The sequence below is a fragment of the Stegodyphus dumicola genome, chromosome 1 (genome assembly GCF_044657685.1).
Source record: "Stegodyphus dumicola isolate Sdum_Otavi_A_Nest chromosome 1, ASM4465768v1".
Lineage (NCBI taxonomy): Eukaryota > Metazoa > Arthropoda > Arachnida > Araneae > Eresidae > Stegodyphus > Stegodyphus dumicola.
In genome coordinates this window covers 113,063,577-113,083,627 of record NC_140768.1, presented here as the reverse complement: position 1 = coordinate 113,083,627, position 20,051 = coordinate 113,063,577, and the positions used below count along the sequence as shown (strand labels likewise).

At 31.0% G+C, this 20,051-nt stretch overlaps 1 protein-coding gene across 1 annotated transcript; it reads left to right on the top strand.

Moving 5' to 3' along the window:
- The first annotated feature begins 4,922 nt into the window (after positions 1-4,922).
- On the top strand, positions 4,923-19,504 carry LOC118202837 (uncharacterized). The gene has a single exon (XM_085819505.1). The coding sequence runs from the start codon at positions 5,308-5,310 to the stop codon at positions 6,652-6,654; it is 1,347 nt and encodes a 448-aa protein (XP_085675631.1). The 5' UTR covers positions 4,923-5,307; the 3' UTR covers positions 6,655-19,504.
- Positions 19,505-20,051: the final 547 nt, after the last annotated feature.

Below are 20,051 nucleotides of genomic sequence, written 5' to 3'. Positions count from 1 at the left end.
TTGGCGTGTACTACCACAGCAATGGGTTTTCGGCGGAATTTGCCGAGAAAAGAAAGAGACTTTTTTTGGTTACTGTACCTAACAGAAGCGCCGTTACCCTCATGGAAAAAATTTGCAAAAATATCAAGGAAGGAAGCATCATTTATTCGGATTGCTGGAAAAGATACAATACAAGTGAGTTCGAAAATGCTGGATTTCTGCATGGAACTGTTAATCACAAATATAACTTTGTGGATCCCAACACGGGCGTTCACACACAACATGTAGAGCGCATGTGGGGCTCAGCCAAATGGCGCGCAACAGTGAGGAACAGCCCATCATCATCTTGACTCATACCTTATCGAATTTATATGGCACCAAGCTCAAGCTGTTAATGGCGAAGACGGTTTTCAATCAGTGCTAAAAGCAATAGCCAAAAGATTTCCGCTGAAAAAATAATTCTGCAACTTATTCAAATTCGAAACCGGAAGGGTTTAATTGCTATTTTATATTTTAAAACAAAATAATATAAAAAACTGTATTAAAAATTATCTGTAATTAATAAATGTACATTTTCTTTCTATTCAAACTTTTTTACTCAAACTCACAAATCGCGCCAACCTGGTTGCGATAATACATAAGTACCGCTTTTTTATGTTCTCAGAATTACTGTTAACTTTCAGAAGTTTCCAACATTGTTTTACCAAAGATTTTGTACAATAATAAAATTTCATATGTGTTATATGTTAACTTTGTTATACTTATTATAAGTAATGTACAGATCATAATTAAATGCCAGATTAATTTTTCAAACTGCAGATTGGTATTTTTGCTTTCATTGAAAACATCAAAATGGATGTACGTGTAAAATCTGAATTTGTTATCAAGGTGAAATTTCAATAGTATGTGGATTTGTGCCTTTATGCAAACAAAAGCAAGCTCTTATGATAAAAGTCAGTTGCATTTAAGAAATATATAACTTACAATCGTTACACAAAATACAATAAATATCAAACATCTTTAACATGACTCATCCTCGCCATGTTAGGTCAATATTATTTCTTACTGCTGGATAGAAATTTCTATTAAAATTTTATATGCTGAATATGAAGGTTTATATATTCAGGAAAAACACGACTATTGATTTGACCATTTGTCATTTTTTATAAAAATGTTTTTCTATGTAATTTTATTCCATAGTACTGTTTTGTTTTTAAAACAGTATTTTATTCCTTTATTATAAATAAAATGACAAAATAATCATATTTATCACAATATGGTTTATTTTAAATCCCCCCTTTTTTTTTTAATTTTTTTTTTTTTTTATTATTAGCACTTATTTTTATTTTTCGCCTTTTAGGGGTTTCATTCTGTCCATCAGAATATATAAGTGAATAGTAAAAACTGATGTTGAGAGGATGAAGGATAATTGAATTTCTGTTAAATATTCTAAAAAAATATAAATTTAATACAGATCTCCACTTTGCAAAAGAACAGCACTGCTGTAAAATCTTTAATAAGACAAAATGGTAAAAAGTAATAAAGCAGCTAAGGTGAATTTATATAGAAAAATTAATCTTTATTAAAGGATATTATACAGAATCCTTTTTTTTAAAAAAAAAGGACAGCTATTAAATCATCATTGGCATTTATTTCTGTATGGTTAGCTTCTGTGCTTGTGTTTCAGAATATGATGCTAATGTCTGAAATGTTGGCTCATACCTGATACTCTGAAGAAACTTATGGAAATGATTCACCACGAAAATTTTATCACAAATGAAATCATGAATGCTTAGGAATATGCAGAGCTAAAATGTCTTACAACTAGTCCGAAGACAGTATGAGAATTATAATAATCTGCCTGGGGAAAATCTTAAAGCTGATAATGTAACCAAAGTCATAGGTAAGGTTTTCAGTGCCCAGCTGAAGTTCTCGCACCCCCTTTTGTTTGCTAAGAACGGAAAATATTTAATTTTAAAATTTAGTAACATCAGTTTGGCTCCCCTGGGGGGGGCAAGGGACAGATATCCACCCTCACTCCCCTCTAGCTATGCCCCAGGAGGTAACAATGAAAAGAATGTGACATGTGAACCACCATGCATTAATTAAATTAAGGTGACCAATTGTCCTCCTTTGGTAGACTCTGTCCTTCTTCAAGAAGTGTCCTCCCAACTGTCTTCCTTTTCAATATTTTAAACTAATCTGTTTATCTCTGTATTAGTTTAAGATGCTGCTTTGAAATGTTACACATCAATGGTCATGTGATGGTGCAGTTCGAAAAAACATGATTATAAAATGCACAGACAGAACATTCTGGGCATATCAAAACATCACGCAGCCACACTTGTCATGCACCCTCAAATTTTTGCACACTTTACCCTCGCATTTTTGCGCACTTTATTTTAATGTGTCTATAATATTATAGTTCGCATTTACATCTGATGCAAATACAAATTTCCTTTCACTGTATAATTATTATACTCTGAATATAATAATTGTGACAATATACTTGCAGAAGACTTGAAAAATGCAGTATTTGTAACAGTTTTATCTGAGGCATCGAATCATAATGAAACAAAATTGTATTCAATACTAGTAAGATATTATAATGTTAACAAGGGCACTCACATAAGAATTTTTAATTTAAAATCTATTGAGGGCGAAGAAATTTTGGTGAACCATCTATACAGAGTAATAAATGAAAACAATTTGAAATATAAAGTTGTTGCACTAACAGCAGATAATACAAATATAAATTTTGGTGGGAAAAGATGCAAAAGGAGTAAATAATGTCTATGACCAGATTTACTCTAAAAGACACTAGGCATAGGTTGTAATACACATATTTTGTCAAATACAATAAACATGGCATCATCTGCCATGCCATTTGATGTAGAAGTAATAATAACAACAATTTATTTGTATTTTAGTCGTTTTACGGTTCGTGTGACTGCTTTAAAAAAATTTTGTGAAGACGCAAATGTCCTGCTTTGTTCGCTTTTTGTCCTCTTTTTCATTGTAAAAAGAAAAGGGTCACCTTCATTAAATCATTTTCTTATAATATAAATGTTGTCCTTTTTTAAAATCATATTAATTTCTTAAGAAATAAAACATAAATAAAAGAAACAATCATATGATGAATACATAGATTATGTAGATAGAAGTACATGTATATTCGGTGTAAAAAAAATGAGTCCATTGGAAACTGTAAAGGAGATGGCAGTGAAAATGTAAAGTGAGTTGTGAAATATCTGGTTGTGCAAGATATAGGAGACAGGCTGAAGACCACTTATTAATATCTAAGTATTTGAATCCATAAGATCACTATGTCTATAATTTAGGTGCCCAAATGGGTCAAAAAGTTAAAAATTTGTTACACTTTGACTAATGTTTAGGATAATATACCTAGCTGTTAAAATTGATATCTGCAGATACTTTCTTAAAATTGTTGGTTTCCTTGTTTTTCCTGTTACATTATAATTGGTCCTCTGCAGGCATTATATGAAATAAATGTTGCACCATAATTCTGCTTTCCAACTTTCTTCATAAAAGTGAAAAGATGTAAAAAAGAACAACTTTTTAACCAGAAACAGTAAATTTTACATAAGCTGCAATAATAAGTGTAGTTAAATATAGTAATAAGCAATAAAACCTGTATCTAAAATTATCTAACATTCTCGCACTCAAAATTCTTTAGTTTTCAGTCATCTAAATTTTCTCAGTAATCTGCCGATTACGCCCTAATTTGTAAATAAAGATAAAACAATTGATATCTAAGACACTACTTAACAGTCTTATTTTTATTTTCAAAGAAAATATATCTATACTTTTTGCAAATATGCAGTTTTATGATTGTAAGGACAAATATTGTAGAAATCAACACAGAATCTCTGCATTGATGAACTCTGACATAATTGTTCATTATACATAAAAACAAATTCTGTTAACATGAAAATACATATGTGGACAAGTTTTTTTACATACACAATTCTTTTGACTTAAATATTTATTTTTGATTAATTTCAAATAAATTTATCAAAAAAAATATTTATTTTTGATTTTTCTTTTGACCTAAATATTTATTTTTGATTTTTTTATATATTATGTAATGAATGTGGAATTTTTATGTATGTAATGAATGTGGAATTTTTATGCGGAATTTTAAAAATTCCACATTCATTACATAATATATAAAAACAAATATTTGAGAAAATGAATAATAATTGCTTTCCTTAAATCTTTTAGGGAAATATGTTTTTAATACAATGTCAGGTTTCTTTTCCTAATACAGTGGACATATTCAACAAAGAGTTAACAGAGCGTAATGTTCGGAAAAAACTTGCTTAGCAAAACAATCCATTATACAGTTTTTATAATATTTCAAAGATTACTCCACTTGACAATAAAAACGTAATATAATAAAACGTCTCTCTCCATTAATTCAATAATAAATAAGTAATAAGTATCTCTCCATTAAATAGATAACAAAATACAACACAGATTTCAATCTGATTTCATAAATATCATGCATTTTAAAAATTACTGCACACTCCAAATATTATATACATATATGCCAGAAATATATATTTCTATTTGTGTATGTACGAAGAAATAATGCATGAGTAAAATCACATATCTAATTCATTTTTTGAGTAGACTGATTAGTTTTAATGCACGCATATGTACAACGATAATCATAAGTTCTTGCTACTATACTATAACACTAAAGAGAAGAGTCGTAAATATTTTGTAAAAACTTCCCCAAACCCATTCACATAGCATTTGCAACATACGCATTGGTTGGTATGATATGATATTGGTAAGTATGATAACAAAAAATAACCAGTACGGCGATAAATAGCCAATTACAATAACCCTTCATTCGTCAGTAGCACTCGTGTGTCGAGAGTATTTGCCCTGAGGCCGGTAAATATCCGGGTAAACCTCCTTCGTCGGGACTCAGATATCAGACAGATTCAGAATATGTACATAGACAATCTTTGGATCTGTCTAGTTCGTCTGTCTGAATCCGTGTAGTAGTTTTATACTAATACCTTCTTCAAAATACAATGTGTCAGTTGCCTCACAGATCTAGATAAAGCAAAATTTAATCAAATTGTAAAACCTAATTTACCTAATAACTTAATTGCCTAATTTGATAATAAAAGCTATCCCCCATGTTCCAGCAGAAAGTAAATTTGCTGTTTGAAAATTTGTTTTCATAAAGTGTTACTACTGAAATTTGTATGATATTAAGGCTACTTACCTATATATATAGGAAACATTATGTAAGAAGTTATTTGGAAAGAAGAAGATTTAAAAGAGCTTATGGATATCGACTTGGGAGAGAAATCGCATGTGTGTGAGGAATGCAAACGGTCGTTTAAATCAAAGCGTAATTTAAAGCAGCATATGCTTATTCACACAGGGGTGAAGTCTTATGCGTGTGATATATGCAACAAGTATTTTAGGTTTAAGTGTAATTTAAAGACACATATCCTAATTCACACAGAAAGGAAACCTCATGTGTGTGAAGTATGTAACAAATCCTTTAAACTAAAAGGTCAGTTAAATGATCATATGCTTATCCATACTGGATTGAAGCCTCATGTTTGTGATGTGTGCAATAAGTCATTTAGACAAAAGGGTCATTTACAGAAGCATCTACTTATTCACACAGGGCAGACACCTCATATGTGTGATGTATGTAAAAATTCATTCTCACGAAAGGATCAGTTAAACCAGCATATGTTTGTTCACATGTTAGACAAACGACATGTGTGTGAGGTATGTAACATGTCATTTAGTCTAAAACATGATTTAAATTTGCATGTGCTTATTCACACAAAAAAGTCTCATGTGAGTGAGAAGTCATGTAATGTAAAATGTGATTCGAATTCTTATGAGCATATTCACTTGAAAGAATCTTTTGTGTGTGAGGTATGTGACAAGTCATTCAGACTAAAGCGAGTTTTAAATATGCATGTGCTTATTCATACCAGAGAGAAGCCTCATGTCTGTGATATTTGTAATAAGTCATTTAGGCAAAAGTATGATTTAAACGTACATATGCTTCTTCACACGGGAGAGAAACCACATTCATGTGAAGTATGTAATAAATCCTTTAGGCTGAAAATGCAATTAAATTCTCATATGCATATCCACACAGAACAGAAATCTGTTGTGTGTGATGTCTGTAATATGTCATTTACAGAGAAGAGTGCATTAAAGACACATAGGTTTATCCATGCTGGAGAGAAAATTTATCTGTGTGAAGTATGTAATACTTCATTTAGACGTAAACGTAGTTTAAGCGAGCATATGCTTGTTCATACAGGAGAGAAACCTCATGTGTGCAAGGTATGTAACAAAGCATTTCGACAAAAAAATGGTTTAAAAGCACACATGCTCATCCACACTGGAGTGAAAACTCATGTATGTGAAGTGTGTAGCAAGTCATTTTCACATAAGGGTAGTTTAAACAAACATATTCGTCTTCACACAGGAGAGAAACCTTATTCATGTGAATTATGTGCAAAGTCATTTAGAGAAAACAGTACTTTAAACAAGCATGTGCTTGTCCATACAGGAGAGAAACCTCATGTGTGTGAGTTATGTAACAAGGCATTTTCACGAAAGAGTCATTTAAACAGACACATGGTTGTGCACACTTAAGATAAATCTCTTGTGTGCAGGTATATAGCTTAGATACAAGAGGGATTTAAACTAACATATACTTACTGTACAGGAGGAGCACATAGTTTATATTTGTAATCATCTTTTAGTGGCAGTGTGTTTTTGTGAATGCGTGGTCCTGGATTTTTTAAAATATTTTTTACTAATAGTGTTAATAAGTAGTTACTTTTGCTATTCTAAGTGATTTTAATAACTTAAGCTTTATACAATATTAATTTTATGTAATAGTACATTATATAGTTTTGCGTGCTAGATTTCCATATTCATCCGTATTCGTTTAAACATCGAATGCATTTACTCTAGTTTGCACATTTTACATAGCATTGTTTTGAGTATTTGTTTCGTATAGAATATTAGGAATTCTTTATTTTGACTAAAATATTTCTTTCTAATAGCTTATTTGAATGCAGGATGTTTGGACACTGCATTGTGCTTGGTTGCAAAACTTAATTACGACAAAAACGACACTTAAAATAAATCTCATATGTATAAGTATATAGCAAGCCTTTAGATATAAGAAGGATTTAAACAAATAAGTGCTTACTTGTACAGGATAAAGAGCAAATAGTTTATGTTTGTAATCATTCATTTGATCGGGAGAATTGGGATAGACACACTTCTTTACACAGAACATAATTTGAATTAATGCATATACATTGCACACACAAAAAAAGGGACAGTTCTGTATCTCCCGTTCTACTGGGCCAAATTCAAATTGCGTTTTTCATGTCTCGAAAGCATGAAATGGGGATATGTATTAGATTTATATATAGCATTGTTTTAATATAGGTACTTTGACACAAAATCGGATTTTTTCTGAAATGACATGCTCCTTTTTTTCCATATTTCGATTTTACGACTCAAATTATACCAAATTTTGTAAGTAGTTTTTTTAAAAATTAGCTTTAAAAATTTTAGCTCCTCGGTGTTAATTGAATTTGATATATATTTATTACTATCTCTTATTTTATCAAATGTACTTGATTCCTTCTTCCAGAATTTGAAATTTAGGCTTAATCCAAATATAATTCATACATTTTTAATTTTTTATTATAAAAATTTGTATTTTTTATAAATTTTTCAAAAACGTTTTGTTTTGTTTTGACCTATAAAATTTTTAATATCATCTTAAAGTACATGTATTTCTAAGCGTATCTATAAAAAAATTAGAGTTTTATATTCAAAATTCCCTGAGATAGTACGCGAATTTACATTTTGGCGCGTTTTGAAATTTGGGGTATTTAATATAAGCGAATAATAACGAAAATGTGGTTTATGCACTTAAAATATGAATAAGATTATTTGAAAGAATGAATGATGGACCTCTATTCCTTTCATGCATCAATTAAAAATGAGGAAAGTAAGGTTACTATAAATTAAGAATTCCGCCAAGTGAATTATTCTTGGTGCAAACTAAAAAAAATCTGCCAAGATAAATTTTGAAATTTTGCCATAAATTTCTCACAAAAATTTAAGGTACTATTCCGTTTTGAGGGCCGTAAAAAAATTGCAGCGAAAATGTATGCGCAAAAGCACCAAATCTAGCAAACGGGCCCATTTAACAGCGAGCCAAATCTAGCGTACGCGCTGATTTCAGATTGCGTAAGTTTAGATAGTTCTGTATTTCTTAGAAGCCATTGAAATACTAATTTAATTTTTAAATCCTTTTTTGATATCCTATGGATTTAACAATTTGGGAATTGTCATGACGAAAAGTCGGCAATAAAATTTTGGGTAAAGTGCAGAGTCACCCACTGCTTGACGCATTTTTAAGAATTGCACATACTCAGTATCCATGTGCACATCGACCTATTTTCACTTAAAAAGAAAACCTAGAGTTGCACAAAAATGGCACTGCGCACACCCTTTTCTTTATTTATGTACACATCGACTTATTTCCACTTAAAAAATAAAAGAAAATTGAGAAAAATCAAATTTTTTTTACTCTTGTAAAAAGCGGCAAACAAATAAGTGAGCGATTCTGCACTTTACCGATAATGTTTTCAAAGAAAAGGCATCATTCATTATAGAAAATTACGTTTGAACAACCAACGAGATGAAATTATGCTTTAGCGGTAAGTCAGTAGCAAAATAGCGATGCAGGCATCCATTCAGTTATGTTTAGCAATTTTTATATAAATTATAATAATGATCTGAAGTAGTTATTTACTCTTATGCTTCCATTCAGTCGTGTTTAGCCTTTTTCACATAAATTATAATAATAAAAAAGTAGTATATGAAATTAACCTTTCATCTAAATTAAAATATCAATCTTAGATAGTTATTTACTATTATACTTCCTTTCTTGCCGCAATTATTTTTGGCAGCATTGGCATCAAGAATAGTTTGGCTATTTTTTATGGCCCTCAAAACCGAATAGTACCAAATTTAATATCTAGGCATAATTTGAGTTGTAGAATTGAAATATGGAAAAAAAGTTATGTATTATTTCAGGAAAAGTCTAATTTTGTGTCAAAATACCTATGTTAGAATAATGCTATGTGCAAATATAATATATATCCTAAGTCGTGCTTTTGAGACATGGAAAACGCAATTTGAATTTCGTCAATAAGCCCAGTAGAACGGGCGATACAGAACTGTCCCATTTTTCTTTTGTGCAGTGTACATATGTATACTAAATATGTATGCATATGTACATTAAATTATCCATAAATTGGATATTGCAACGTCAAAGTTATGGTTAAAAAGTCAGTTTCAGGTTGTGCCACAATAATAATATACAGATTGAGGAAATACAAGTTCTTTTCCCTCTTCCTTGTGACTCTTAAATGTTTTTATGTAATAGTCAGTATTCATTGTCTAGCCTTGTGTGTTGTATTAAAATCAGTCTTATTCCTAGCTTTATTGCATATGTATAGTATTCATTGCAGTAATTTTGCATGTATTTTATAATATTTTTATTGATTAAATCTTATTTTCTTAAAATAATGTCATAATAAATGAATATTATATAATTATAATCATAAAAAAGTTAAATATGTTTATAATATTGAAATTTGAAGGTATTCTTTTAAAAAATATTGTTTCAGTGTACAAAAGAAGGCCTTTTGATTTGGTGCTACGACAATGCTACCAGTTTTCAGGTAATCCAAAATCGAATCAGTTTCCCCAACAATATGGCAGCCATTTTATTGTTATCTGCCAATATTCTTCTTAAGTTTAATCTGAGTAGAACTTCTTATTGAATCTGATTAGAACTCTTGGAAACTTTTAATCTATTAAACTTTATTCAGCTATAGAACTTTCACTTAATCTTGAACTAATGAAATTTATTAAAATCAAATTGAAATGTATATCAAAATTTAGCTCAATGTAGCATGTAAATGCAAAGAAGACTGTTAATAACTTTCACTGTCATGTAAAAATATTCATTGTAAGAATGATCTTCTCAATGAATAATTTCCACTGGGTGGGCTTTTTTCATTAGGTATCATCTTAGGTCAGAAGCCCTCTCAGTGGTGCAAAGTGATCGAGGCTACATGATTTGTAGTACATGTATCATGTACTGTAAATCACATATTTTGAGTTATTAGAATTTTAATTGCTGTTAATTGAACTTTGATTTTTGTTTGCTGGCTAGTTCAAATTAATCAATATCCCATAACTTCCATGAAAAAATACATTTGGGAAGATAAGTGCTCTTTTTTCCTCCCATGATTTAAAGCAAAAGGGTTAAGCCATTCATGGCATCCTAAAAAAATCACCAAAAATATCAAAGGCACACTATTATAAACTTTTACAAAAATTTTTATATAAATATTTGAAATTGCATATTTTAAATAGTTTTTAACTTCCTTGAAAAATTTATCAAGATTTAACCCACGAGCGTGCAATGAATAGACCCGCCCGATTAAATAAACCTTTCTAAAAGCGCCCCTATTTTTCCCAAGTGGTTGTGGTTCAGTGTAGTCTCTTCCAAGGCCATTCTCCTTATGTGTCCGACGTTTTTCGCCGGAAATTTTATTCAAAGTTTTGTTTTAATCGGATCGGGTCATTTAGACCCAGCGCGCCTATTCGGTAAGATAGTTCATTTCTGGTAGCACACAAAGCTGCAAACATGTCGCATAATTTATCCTATAAGGAAGAAATGTTACGTTTGCAAAAATTATTAAATATATCAACTGTTGAAGACTCAATTGAAGAAACTGATGATGAAAGTTATAATGAATTTTTTAGTTCTCATGATACTGATTCAGAAATCGAGATGCATTCTGAAAACAAAAATGAGAATGACATTTATTGCTTTATTGGAAAAGGCTCAATGGTAAAAAAAAAAAAAAAAAAAAAAAATTCCTAAAGCTGATGTTAGAACTCCTGCTCATAATATTATTACTAAATTGCCTGGAAACATCGGCAAGGCAAAATATGTGCAGACCCCAAATGAATCGTGGGAACTAAGTGAAAAAATGTTGCTGAAAGTCATCAGTTATACAAATATTTATATTGCATCTATTTGTGACAGCTTTCAAAGAGAGAAAAATATGTTCGTAACACAATTCTAACTGAAATTCACACTTTTATAGGTCTTTTTTATTTTTGTGACATAACTCATCTCGGTACTATTCCGTTTCGAGGACCGTAAAAAATTGCAGCGAAAATGTATGCGCAAAAGCGCCAAATCTAGCAAACGTGCCCATTTAACAGCGCTCCAAATCTAGCGTACGCGCTGATTTCAGATTACGTAAGTTTATATAGTTCTATATTTCTTACGAAGCCACTGAAATACTAGTTTAATTTTTTAATCCTTTTTTGAATTTAAATCCTTTTTTAATATCCCATGGATTTAACAATTTGGGAATTGCCCATGACGAAAAGTTGGAAATAGAATTTTGGGTAAAGTGCAGAATCACCCACTGTTTGACGCGTTTTTAAGAATTGCACATACTCGGTATCAATGTGCACATCGACCTATTTTCACTTTAAAAAAAATCCCAGAATTGCACAAAAATGGCACTGCGCACACCCTTGGCTTTATCTATGTACACATCGACCTATTTTCACTTAAAAAGTAAAAGAAAATTGACAAAAATCCAATTGTTTTTACCCTTGTAAAAAGCGGCAAACAAATAAGTTAGCGATTCTGCACTTTACCGAGAATATTTTCAAAGAAAAAGCATCATTCATTATAGAAAATTACGTCTGAACAACCAACGAGATGAAATTATGCTTTAGCGATAAGTCGGTAGCGAAATAGCGATGCAGCAGTTATGTTTAACAATTTTTATATAAATCATAATAATGATTTGAAATAGTTATTTACTCTTATGCTTCCATTCAGTAATGTTTAGCCTTTTTCATATAAATTATAATAATAAAAAGTATTATATGAAATTAACCTTTCATCTAAATTAAAACATCAATCTTTAGATAGTTATTTACTATTATGCCTCCTTTCTTGCCGCAATTATTAGGGTTGCCGCAATTATTTTTGGCAGCATTGGCATCAACAATAGTTTGGCGACATTTTACGGCCCTCGAAACTGAATAGTACCCTCATCTCATGTAAATGTGTGGGATCTACAGGCAACAGACAGAATCGGCTTGGAAATTTTCTACAAAACTATGTCCTACAAATGTTTACATGGCTAATCTTTGGAATATGGTAACAGGTAGTTTGGCGACATTTTGGTAAGGCGATAAAGGTTACTAGCTAGGACTTTAGCAGTGTACATGGATAAAGTAAAGAGTGTGTGCAATGCCATTTTTGTGCAATTCTGGGATTTTTTTTTAAGTGAAAATAGGTCGATGTGTACATGGATGATACTGTGTATGTGCAATTCTTGAAGATGCGGTAAGCAGTGGGCCTAATCTTCGTCATGATTAAGCACTTTTGTTCCACAAAAGTTCTAGCATAAGCGTAATTTGGTTAGCAGATTGTTGGAAAAAAATGCTGAGAGAAAAAAAAAAAAAAATGCCTTTACTTTGTGAAAACAAAATGGCGTCCAAACAAAAACTTGCAGGTTGCTGTAGCAGGGTTGGTCGCCAAATTTTCGTCAAAAAATCGCCAAGTTACCATAAATCAAAGATTAACCGTTTTCATTTTTATCAAGATGTTTGCGTTTTGATAACATAGAAACTCGCGTCGTCAAGAAAGAATCAGATAAACTTGCACCTATAAGAGAGTTTTTTGAAGATTTTGTGAATAACTGCCAGAAATATGACACTGTCGGTGAGTTCATAACAATTAATGAAAAATTTGGAGCCTTCCGAGGAAAATGTTCTTTTAAACAGTATATTCCTGATAAATAAACATGAATAATAATTCCTGAATAATCTGAATAGTATAATGAATTCCTAATAAATTAAATATTAATATGAATTTTTCTATTTCTTTAAAAAATTTTATTTTATAAAAATATTATAGAAATTGAAATAAAATTTTAATTTTTATAGTTTGAATATTTTTTAAGTTTGATCATAAAATTTTAGCATAACTGTAACACTTTTACCTGAAGAGTAACAGTTTTTTTCTTCAAAAAAACATGAGCCGAGTCTTTTAAACCCAGGGCGCACGCTCATGTAACTCAAAATAGCGCGCGTGCTCCCGGGTTAAAGAAAATGTTAACTAATGTGTTGTAGAAAACACAGCTTGTGGATTGAGTTTTGCATATGTCACTTTACTATAAGTTGACAATTAAATAACTTTAGGTTTGTGCATTGATTTTTTGTATATGATTTTAGTTTATGGCTATTTTAGTTTTTCTTATTTCTTTATACGGATTCTAAATATGCATTTTTTATTCACATATAATGCATTTTTATTGATTTTCCTGATTCTGTTGAATTAAATCTGGCTCAAAATAAGACTGTTTTAATGTGCTTCTCATCTTACATGTATACATTGAGATATATAATTGTTCATATGCAAAAATTAGCTAAATTTGCATGAAACTCTGGTAATATCATTAATGCTGCCTCTACTGACTAAGATATACTGAAAAATAATTTGAAATAATGTATATGTCATATTTCATAAGCAGTGAGAGAATTTTTGTCATTCACTGTAAATGCTAGTTTTATTATATGTTTATAATACTCATGATATTGCATATAATTCAGTATGGAAATGCATGCAGAAATATAGGCATAAATATGTATCAGCAAAACACATATCCAAGCAGTACTCAGAAGAGAAGTGCTGGTTCATACAGCTTTACCCCCTGAAACAGGAAGTGAGGAGTCATGATATGGTCATATGGTCATGTTGACACTGATTCCAAAGACACAATTCGCAGCAAGGAAAGGTATGTTTAAACTTGAAAAAAAAGAGCCTTAAAAATACTGTGTGTGAAAAAATAGCTTTTTTAATTCAGAAGAGAACATGTCTTTACCATTAGCATTTATAATGTTAAAAACATTAATAATACTTATTTATTAATTAAAAAATAATAGGTAAAGTATGCTATGTTTTCTTAAAAGTTGTAGGTCCCCCCCCCCATGCTTTTATTTTTAAATGATGAAGGAAAAAAACTACGCATTCATTATCTTTTCTTAATCTGCATACTAAGTGGGGGGAATTCTTTTACTCTTTTTAAGATAACTGTAATAACAGCTCTTTAACGTCGGGCCTAAAAAAATACCTTAGTTTGGCTTAGTTTGAATAAATATGTCAATTTTTGTTCCTGCAGCTAAAGATGAGAAATCTGTGTTTCATTGCCCTTGAAATCAATAGTTTTATTAAAAATTTAATCTAATCTGAGATTGCTTTTTTGACCTAATTATATTTGTACATTGGCATGTTTCTCTTCCGATTTGATAGAATAACATCTGTTGTAAAAATAATTGCCTGACTGACATTTATACACATACATTACATAACATTAAATAAATACAAGATTGTTGTCTAAAGTTTGACTAAACAATTTTGCTCACAGTATCTAAAGAGAATTACTTAATCTTTCAAAAGTAGGGCGAAGGAGGAAACTCTTCTTTATGCAAAATTACTTTGATGTTTTATACATTTATAAATTACCTAAAATGCCGAGGTAACTATGTTTTTAAAAAATTATCAATGCATTCTTGTTTATTTTTACAGTTACAGCATTCAGCAATATTTACATCATCATTTGTGAGTTCTATTTTAAAATCATTCGTATTTGATTTATTATTTCTATCATCATTTCGTAATCGGTTTCAAAATGAATTTTTTTCAACTCTGATTTGTGTAATCTTTCAAAAGTACTCTGCATTATTTTTCTTTTCTCGGGACAGTATTGAATTTTAACAGTTTCTTTTGCGGCAAGCCATTTTTTATATCATCTTCACAATCACTGCATAGATAATTCTACTATCTGCAATTTTTATCTGCACTGCTATTTCTTGCATTTTTCATATTAATCCTGTCTTCGACACAAGTATCCATTTTTTTGCCAAAAGCAAATTGTCCTTTGGAAAATATGAAATATAATATCACTATCTTTCTCATTTCAGTGAATTTCATAGCACTCTGCTACAATGCAAGAAGGCATATTACATAAACATACTTTACAGCAGTGGTCTCAAACTTACATTGCACACAGGTAAATGCTACAATTTTTTTTTTTAAATTGGGATTTACTTTTTAACAAAACAAAATTTGTTAATTAAATTAAAACCTTTTTACTAGATATTTTTAAAAACATACAAAGAAAAATAATGCAAAGAAAAATATAATATTTATGTTGTACCTGAAATCTAAATGTTGGTATCTGCAAGAAATTTCTCTTGTTCACAATCTGAAATAAAATTTTCAGACAGGCATTTATTCAACTAATACAGTACAAAGTTCGTAATCCGGACTCGTCAGGACTTCGGCGATTCCGAATTAGGGTTTTTTCCGGATTACAGATCATCAATTTAAATTTGGTAAAATGGCATGCAGAAATTATACAATTAAAAATATGAAACCGTAATTTATGAAATAAAGAGCAATTATGATCGAAAGGGTACCAAATTTTACACACACACACACACACACACACACAAAAAAAAAAAAAAAAAAAAAAAAAAAAAAGAAGCTTAATATTGATTTTTTTTTTTTTTTTACTTTAATAAACATTTCTTTCAATGTAAGTTGTTTAAGTTGCTTCGTTTTTTGTGCTAATACTTTCTCTTTAATTCTATAAACAGACGTAATTTCTTGTTCAGTTACAAAGTTCCACTGTCCAAGTCTTGTAATTACTGTGCCGAGGATACCACTAACTTGTCAATCGAAATTTTCGTTTTAACTAACCTCTCTGTCACTTTCTTCATGCCTTTATCCATTTTTTGCAGCAATTCCACTTTTTGTTTGATTGACATCGAAACATGCTTTCGCTTTGTAGATCCTTTGGCAGCTCCAGAATTGGAAACTCTTTTTGACATAATCGAAAGTTCAAGCTTAATTTTTATAAAATTGCTCTAACAGTCTGAAAAAAATAATAAGCCGGATCCAATTAGAAGATTAAGGAACAGCGCAATCTGCAACATTAATTGAACTAGATCATTTTAGCCTAGCTTATACCGTCCGTTATACATTAAACGCGCATTCGTAAACGTATTATGCTCATGCATAAACGCATATGCGCATGCGTAAAGTTTGTAGCTTTTAGGTCCGGATTATAGATCATTCCGGATTATACACGTCTGAATTAAAGACTTTCTACTGTAGTAATATATTGAACTACTCAGTAACTTACTTTTAAACTAAAAAAGAAATATATTAAAGCTTTCCAAGAGGGATAAAACTTGAAAATAAATAATGACAACCTAGACTTTTTCTTTTATTTATTAAATTTTTCTAAAGCAGAAAGTATGTAAATTATTGTAAACATCTTTGTTTTTACTACACCTTTCAGCTACGTCACCTCATGATGTTTGAGGGCTCCAATTTAAAGCTGACACTACTTTGCTATAAAAGTATATATATGATTAAAGTTAATTTTGGTACTATTCGGTTTTCAGGGCCGTAAAAAATCACCAAACTATTGTTGATGCCAGTGCTGTCAAAAATAATTGCGGCAACCCTAACGCACGAGAGGAAGTGTAATAGTAAATGACTATCTAAGATTGATATTTTAATTTAGCTGAAAAGTTAATTTCATATAATACTTTTTTATTATTATAATTTATATGAAAAAAGGCTAAACATGACTGAATGGAAGCATAAGATTAAATAACTATTTCAGTTCATTATTATAATTTATATAAAAATTGCTAAACATAACTGAATGGATGCCTGCATCGCTATTTCGCTACCGAATTAAGCCCTGGTAGCCAAGGTGACCTTCTGAAATTCATGGACAATTTTCACAATGATTGTATTCAGCTTTATAGTAGAAGGATTTTCTTGGTCTTGGGATTTCTGCACCCTCCTGTCAGCAAAAATCCGTTTCAGTTTAAATCTTTCTTGTTCTTTTTTCAGGGCCTTCTTTCTTTCTTCGTTGACTTTCGTACTTCTTGTCTGGTTTACTATTGAACTGTCGATGTTCGCCGGTTGCTTTTGAATTTTCGGTTTTCTTAGACCATTTATTCGACTTGCTTCCGTATTCTTGTTCTTTCCTCCGCTGTGGCCTTGGCGCACTAAATTGGCTCCTTTGTTCATATTGGCGTCTTCTTTCGTTGTCCTCCTTCTTCTGCTTTCAAACTGGATTGCGAGCTCGAGTAATTTACCCAGTGTCGTAGGGTTCCTTAATTCAATGAAGTCTTGTACCTGAGGTTAGTAATCGTGACAAAAATCACCTGAATTATTTCAGGATCCGGCCAGGTTCCATGCAGAAGTTTGAATACTTGGATTTTTCTCAAAATAAATTTCGAGAGCTCCTCCATTCTTTGCTGGTATACACTAAAGAGTTGCGCCTCCAACTCGGCTCGATTCCTTGTTACCGAAAAGGCATTTACTAAAGCAGCTTTAAAATTTTCGTGGGGCTTCCCGGTTCGCCCAAAAGATTTCTTCCGATGCACATGAACAAATTAAGTCCTGGTAGCCAAGGTGACTTTCTGAAATTCATGGTTAGGATACAGCATAAAATGGGCATCTAATTTTTATTAATTTAGATGAAAAGTTAATTTCATATAATACTTTTTTATTATTATAATTTATATAAAAAAGGCTAAACATGACTGAATGGAAGCATAAGAGTAAATAACTATTTCAGTTAATTATTATAATTTATATAAAAATCGCTAAACATAACTGAAGGGATGCCTGCATGGCTATTTCGCTACCGAATTATTGCTAAAGCATAATTTCATCTCGTTGGTTGTTCAAACATAATTTTCTACAATGAATCATGGCTTTTCTTTGCAAAAAATTCTCAGTTAGTGCAGAATCGCCCACTTATTTGTTTGCCGCTTTTTACAAGGGTAAAAACAATTGGATTTTTGTCAATTTTCTTTTACTTTTTAAGTGAAAATAGGTCGATGTGTACATAGATAAAGTGAAGGGTGAGCGCAGTGCGATTTTTGTGCAATTCTGGGATCTTTTTTAAGTGAAAATAGGTCGATGTGTACATGGATACCGACTATGTGCAATTCTTAAAAATGCGTCAAGCAGTGGGTGATTCTGCTCTTTACCCAAAATTCTATTGCCGACTTTTCGTCATGGGCAATTTCCAAATTGTTAAATCCATAGGATATTAAAAAAGGATTTAAAAGTTATACTAGTATTTCAATGGCGTTTTAAGAAATATCGAACTACATAAGCTTACGCAATGTGAAATCAGCGCGTACGCCTGATTTGGTGCGCTGTTAAATGGACGCGTTTACTAGATTTGGCGCTTTTGCGCATACATTTTCGCTGCAATTTTTTTATGGTTCTCGAAATGGAATAGTACCTCAATTTGAGATATCCACATTGTAGTTTTAAACAGGTCAAGTTAGAGCAGATGCAACATAGTGATGCCAGACTACTTTCTGTTAACCCCCTTCCTCGAGGATCGCCTCGGCGAGGAGTTGCACAAAGGAATGAGCTAGCCCTTCTGTTTAACCCTGTATTCCAATATGTTACCTGGAGGAACAAGTATTATTAAATATGTATGTATATGTGTATATAAAACAGCATTTAATTGTTAAGGGTTATCTACAAGATAAAATTGAACCACACAGATGCAAATTACTTGGTGCGAATCATGCATTTTACTAATTTTATTGGTAGTTAACAGATACAGAAAGTAATGCTAAACTGCAACGTGTATTGGCAACATCTACCAGATAAATCTAAGTACAAATATATAAAATGTAACTACATTTAGAGTACTTCCTATATTAGAATAATCTGTGTTTATACTTTAATTGATAAGGCGGTGATAAATCACAAAATTATAAGTAATTTGTGTATTTATTGTTGCTATTATTACTACTTGTTATTGCTACTACTTGTTATATGTTGATTAATACTCATGTACATAATAAAGAAAAATACTGAAATGTGATGAAATAACTATTTGTTGTATAATTTATTGATTAATACTCATGTAGATAATAAAGAAAAATACTGAAATGTGATGAAATAACTATTTGTTGTGTTGCATAATCGAGAAAATATTGTTAAGAATTTTATTATTACTATTTTTATTATTATTGTCTATTTTTCAAAAGTGTGTTTTTGTTTTATTATTGTCTATTTTTCAAAAGTGTGTTTTTGTTTTATTATTGTGTGAAGTTGTAACTATATGTCTTTTCTTGTGTGGCAACAACGCTTCTGTAATTCTTCAATTTGAACTTTTGGATGTGTGCCAAGTTTGATGGCGTAATGCTCTGGTGAAAGCGTCGATTGATTGTGTAGATGAAACATGTTGTTTCAGAACGTTATTTCTTTAAAATATGTAAAATAAATGTTTTGTTTTCTGAACTCGGATTATGCAAACGTTATTTAGTTTCAACATAAAAGTTTGGCGTCCGTTTGACAGGACGTTTGTGTGATTTCGAGTAGTTTTGATTTAGACGTTTTGTTAAAATGGAGTTATTAAAGGCAAAACGTAAAAGTGAACGTACTTCGTTTACGTTAACTACGAAGATTGTGGAAGAAGAATTGCCTACTTGTACGGATCCTGAGAGATTGCAAGTGTTGTTGGGGCAACTAATTGACAAATTTGAACGCTTGGACAGTACTCAAAGCAGTGTTTTAGAACAAACCAAGGAAGCGGATTTCGAGAATGAATTTAATACGGCTGAAGGATACAGAGATTCCTTTATAGCTTTAAAGGTGAAACTTCAGAATAAAATTGGATAATTGAATTCGATGAATGTTACTACAGATATTGCTTCACTTTCGATTTCGGATCCTAAAGAAAATAAAAACAGGAAGTTCAAACTTCCTAAACTTGAACTGAAAAAATTTTCTGGAGATGCAAGAGAATTTTTAGGCTTTTGGAGCCAATTCTCCAAAATTCATGAAG

What these genes read in the sequence shown, in the direction of transcription:
- LOC118202837 (XM_085819505.1), top strand. Translation starts at nt 5,308, where the DNA reads ATGGATATCGACTTGGGAGAGAAATCGCATGTGTGTGAGGAATGCAAA.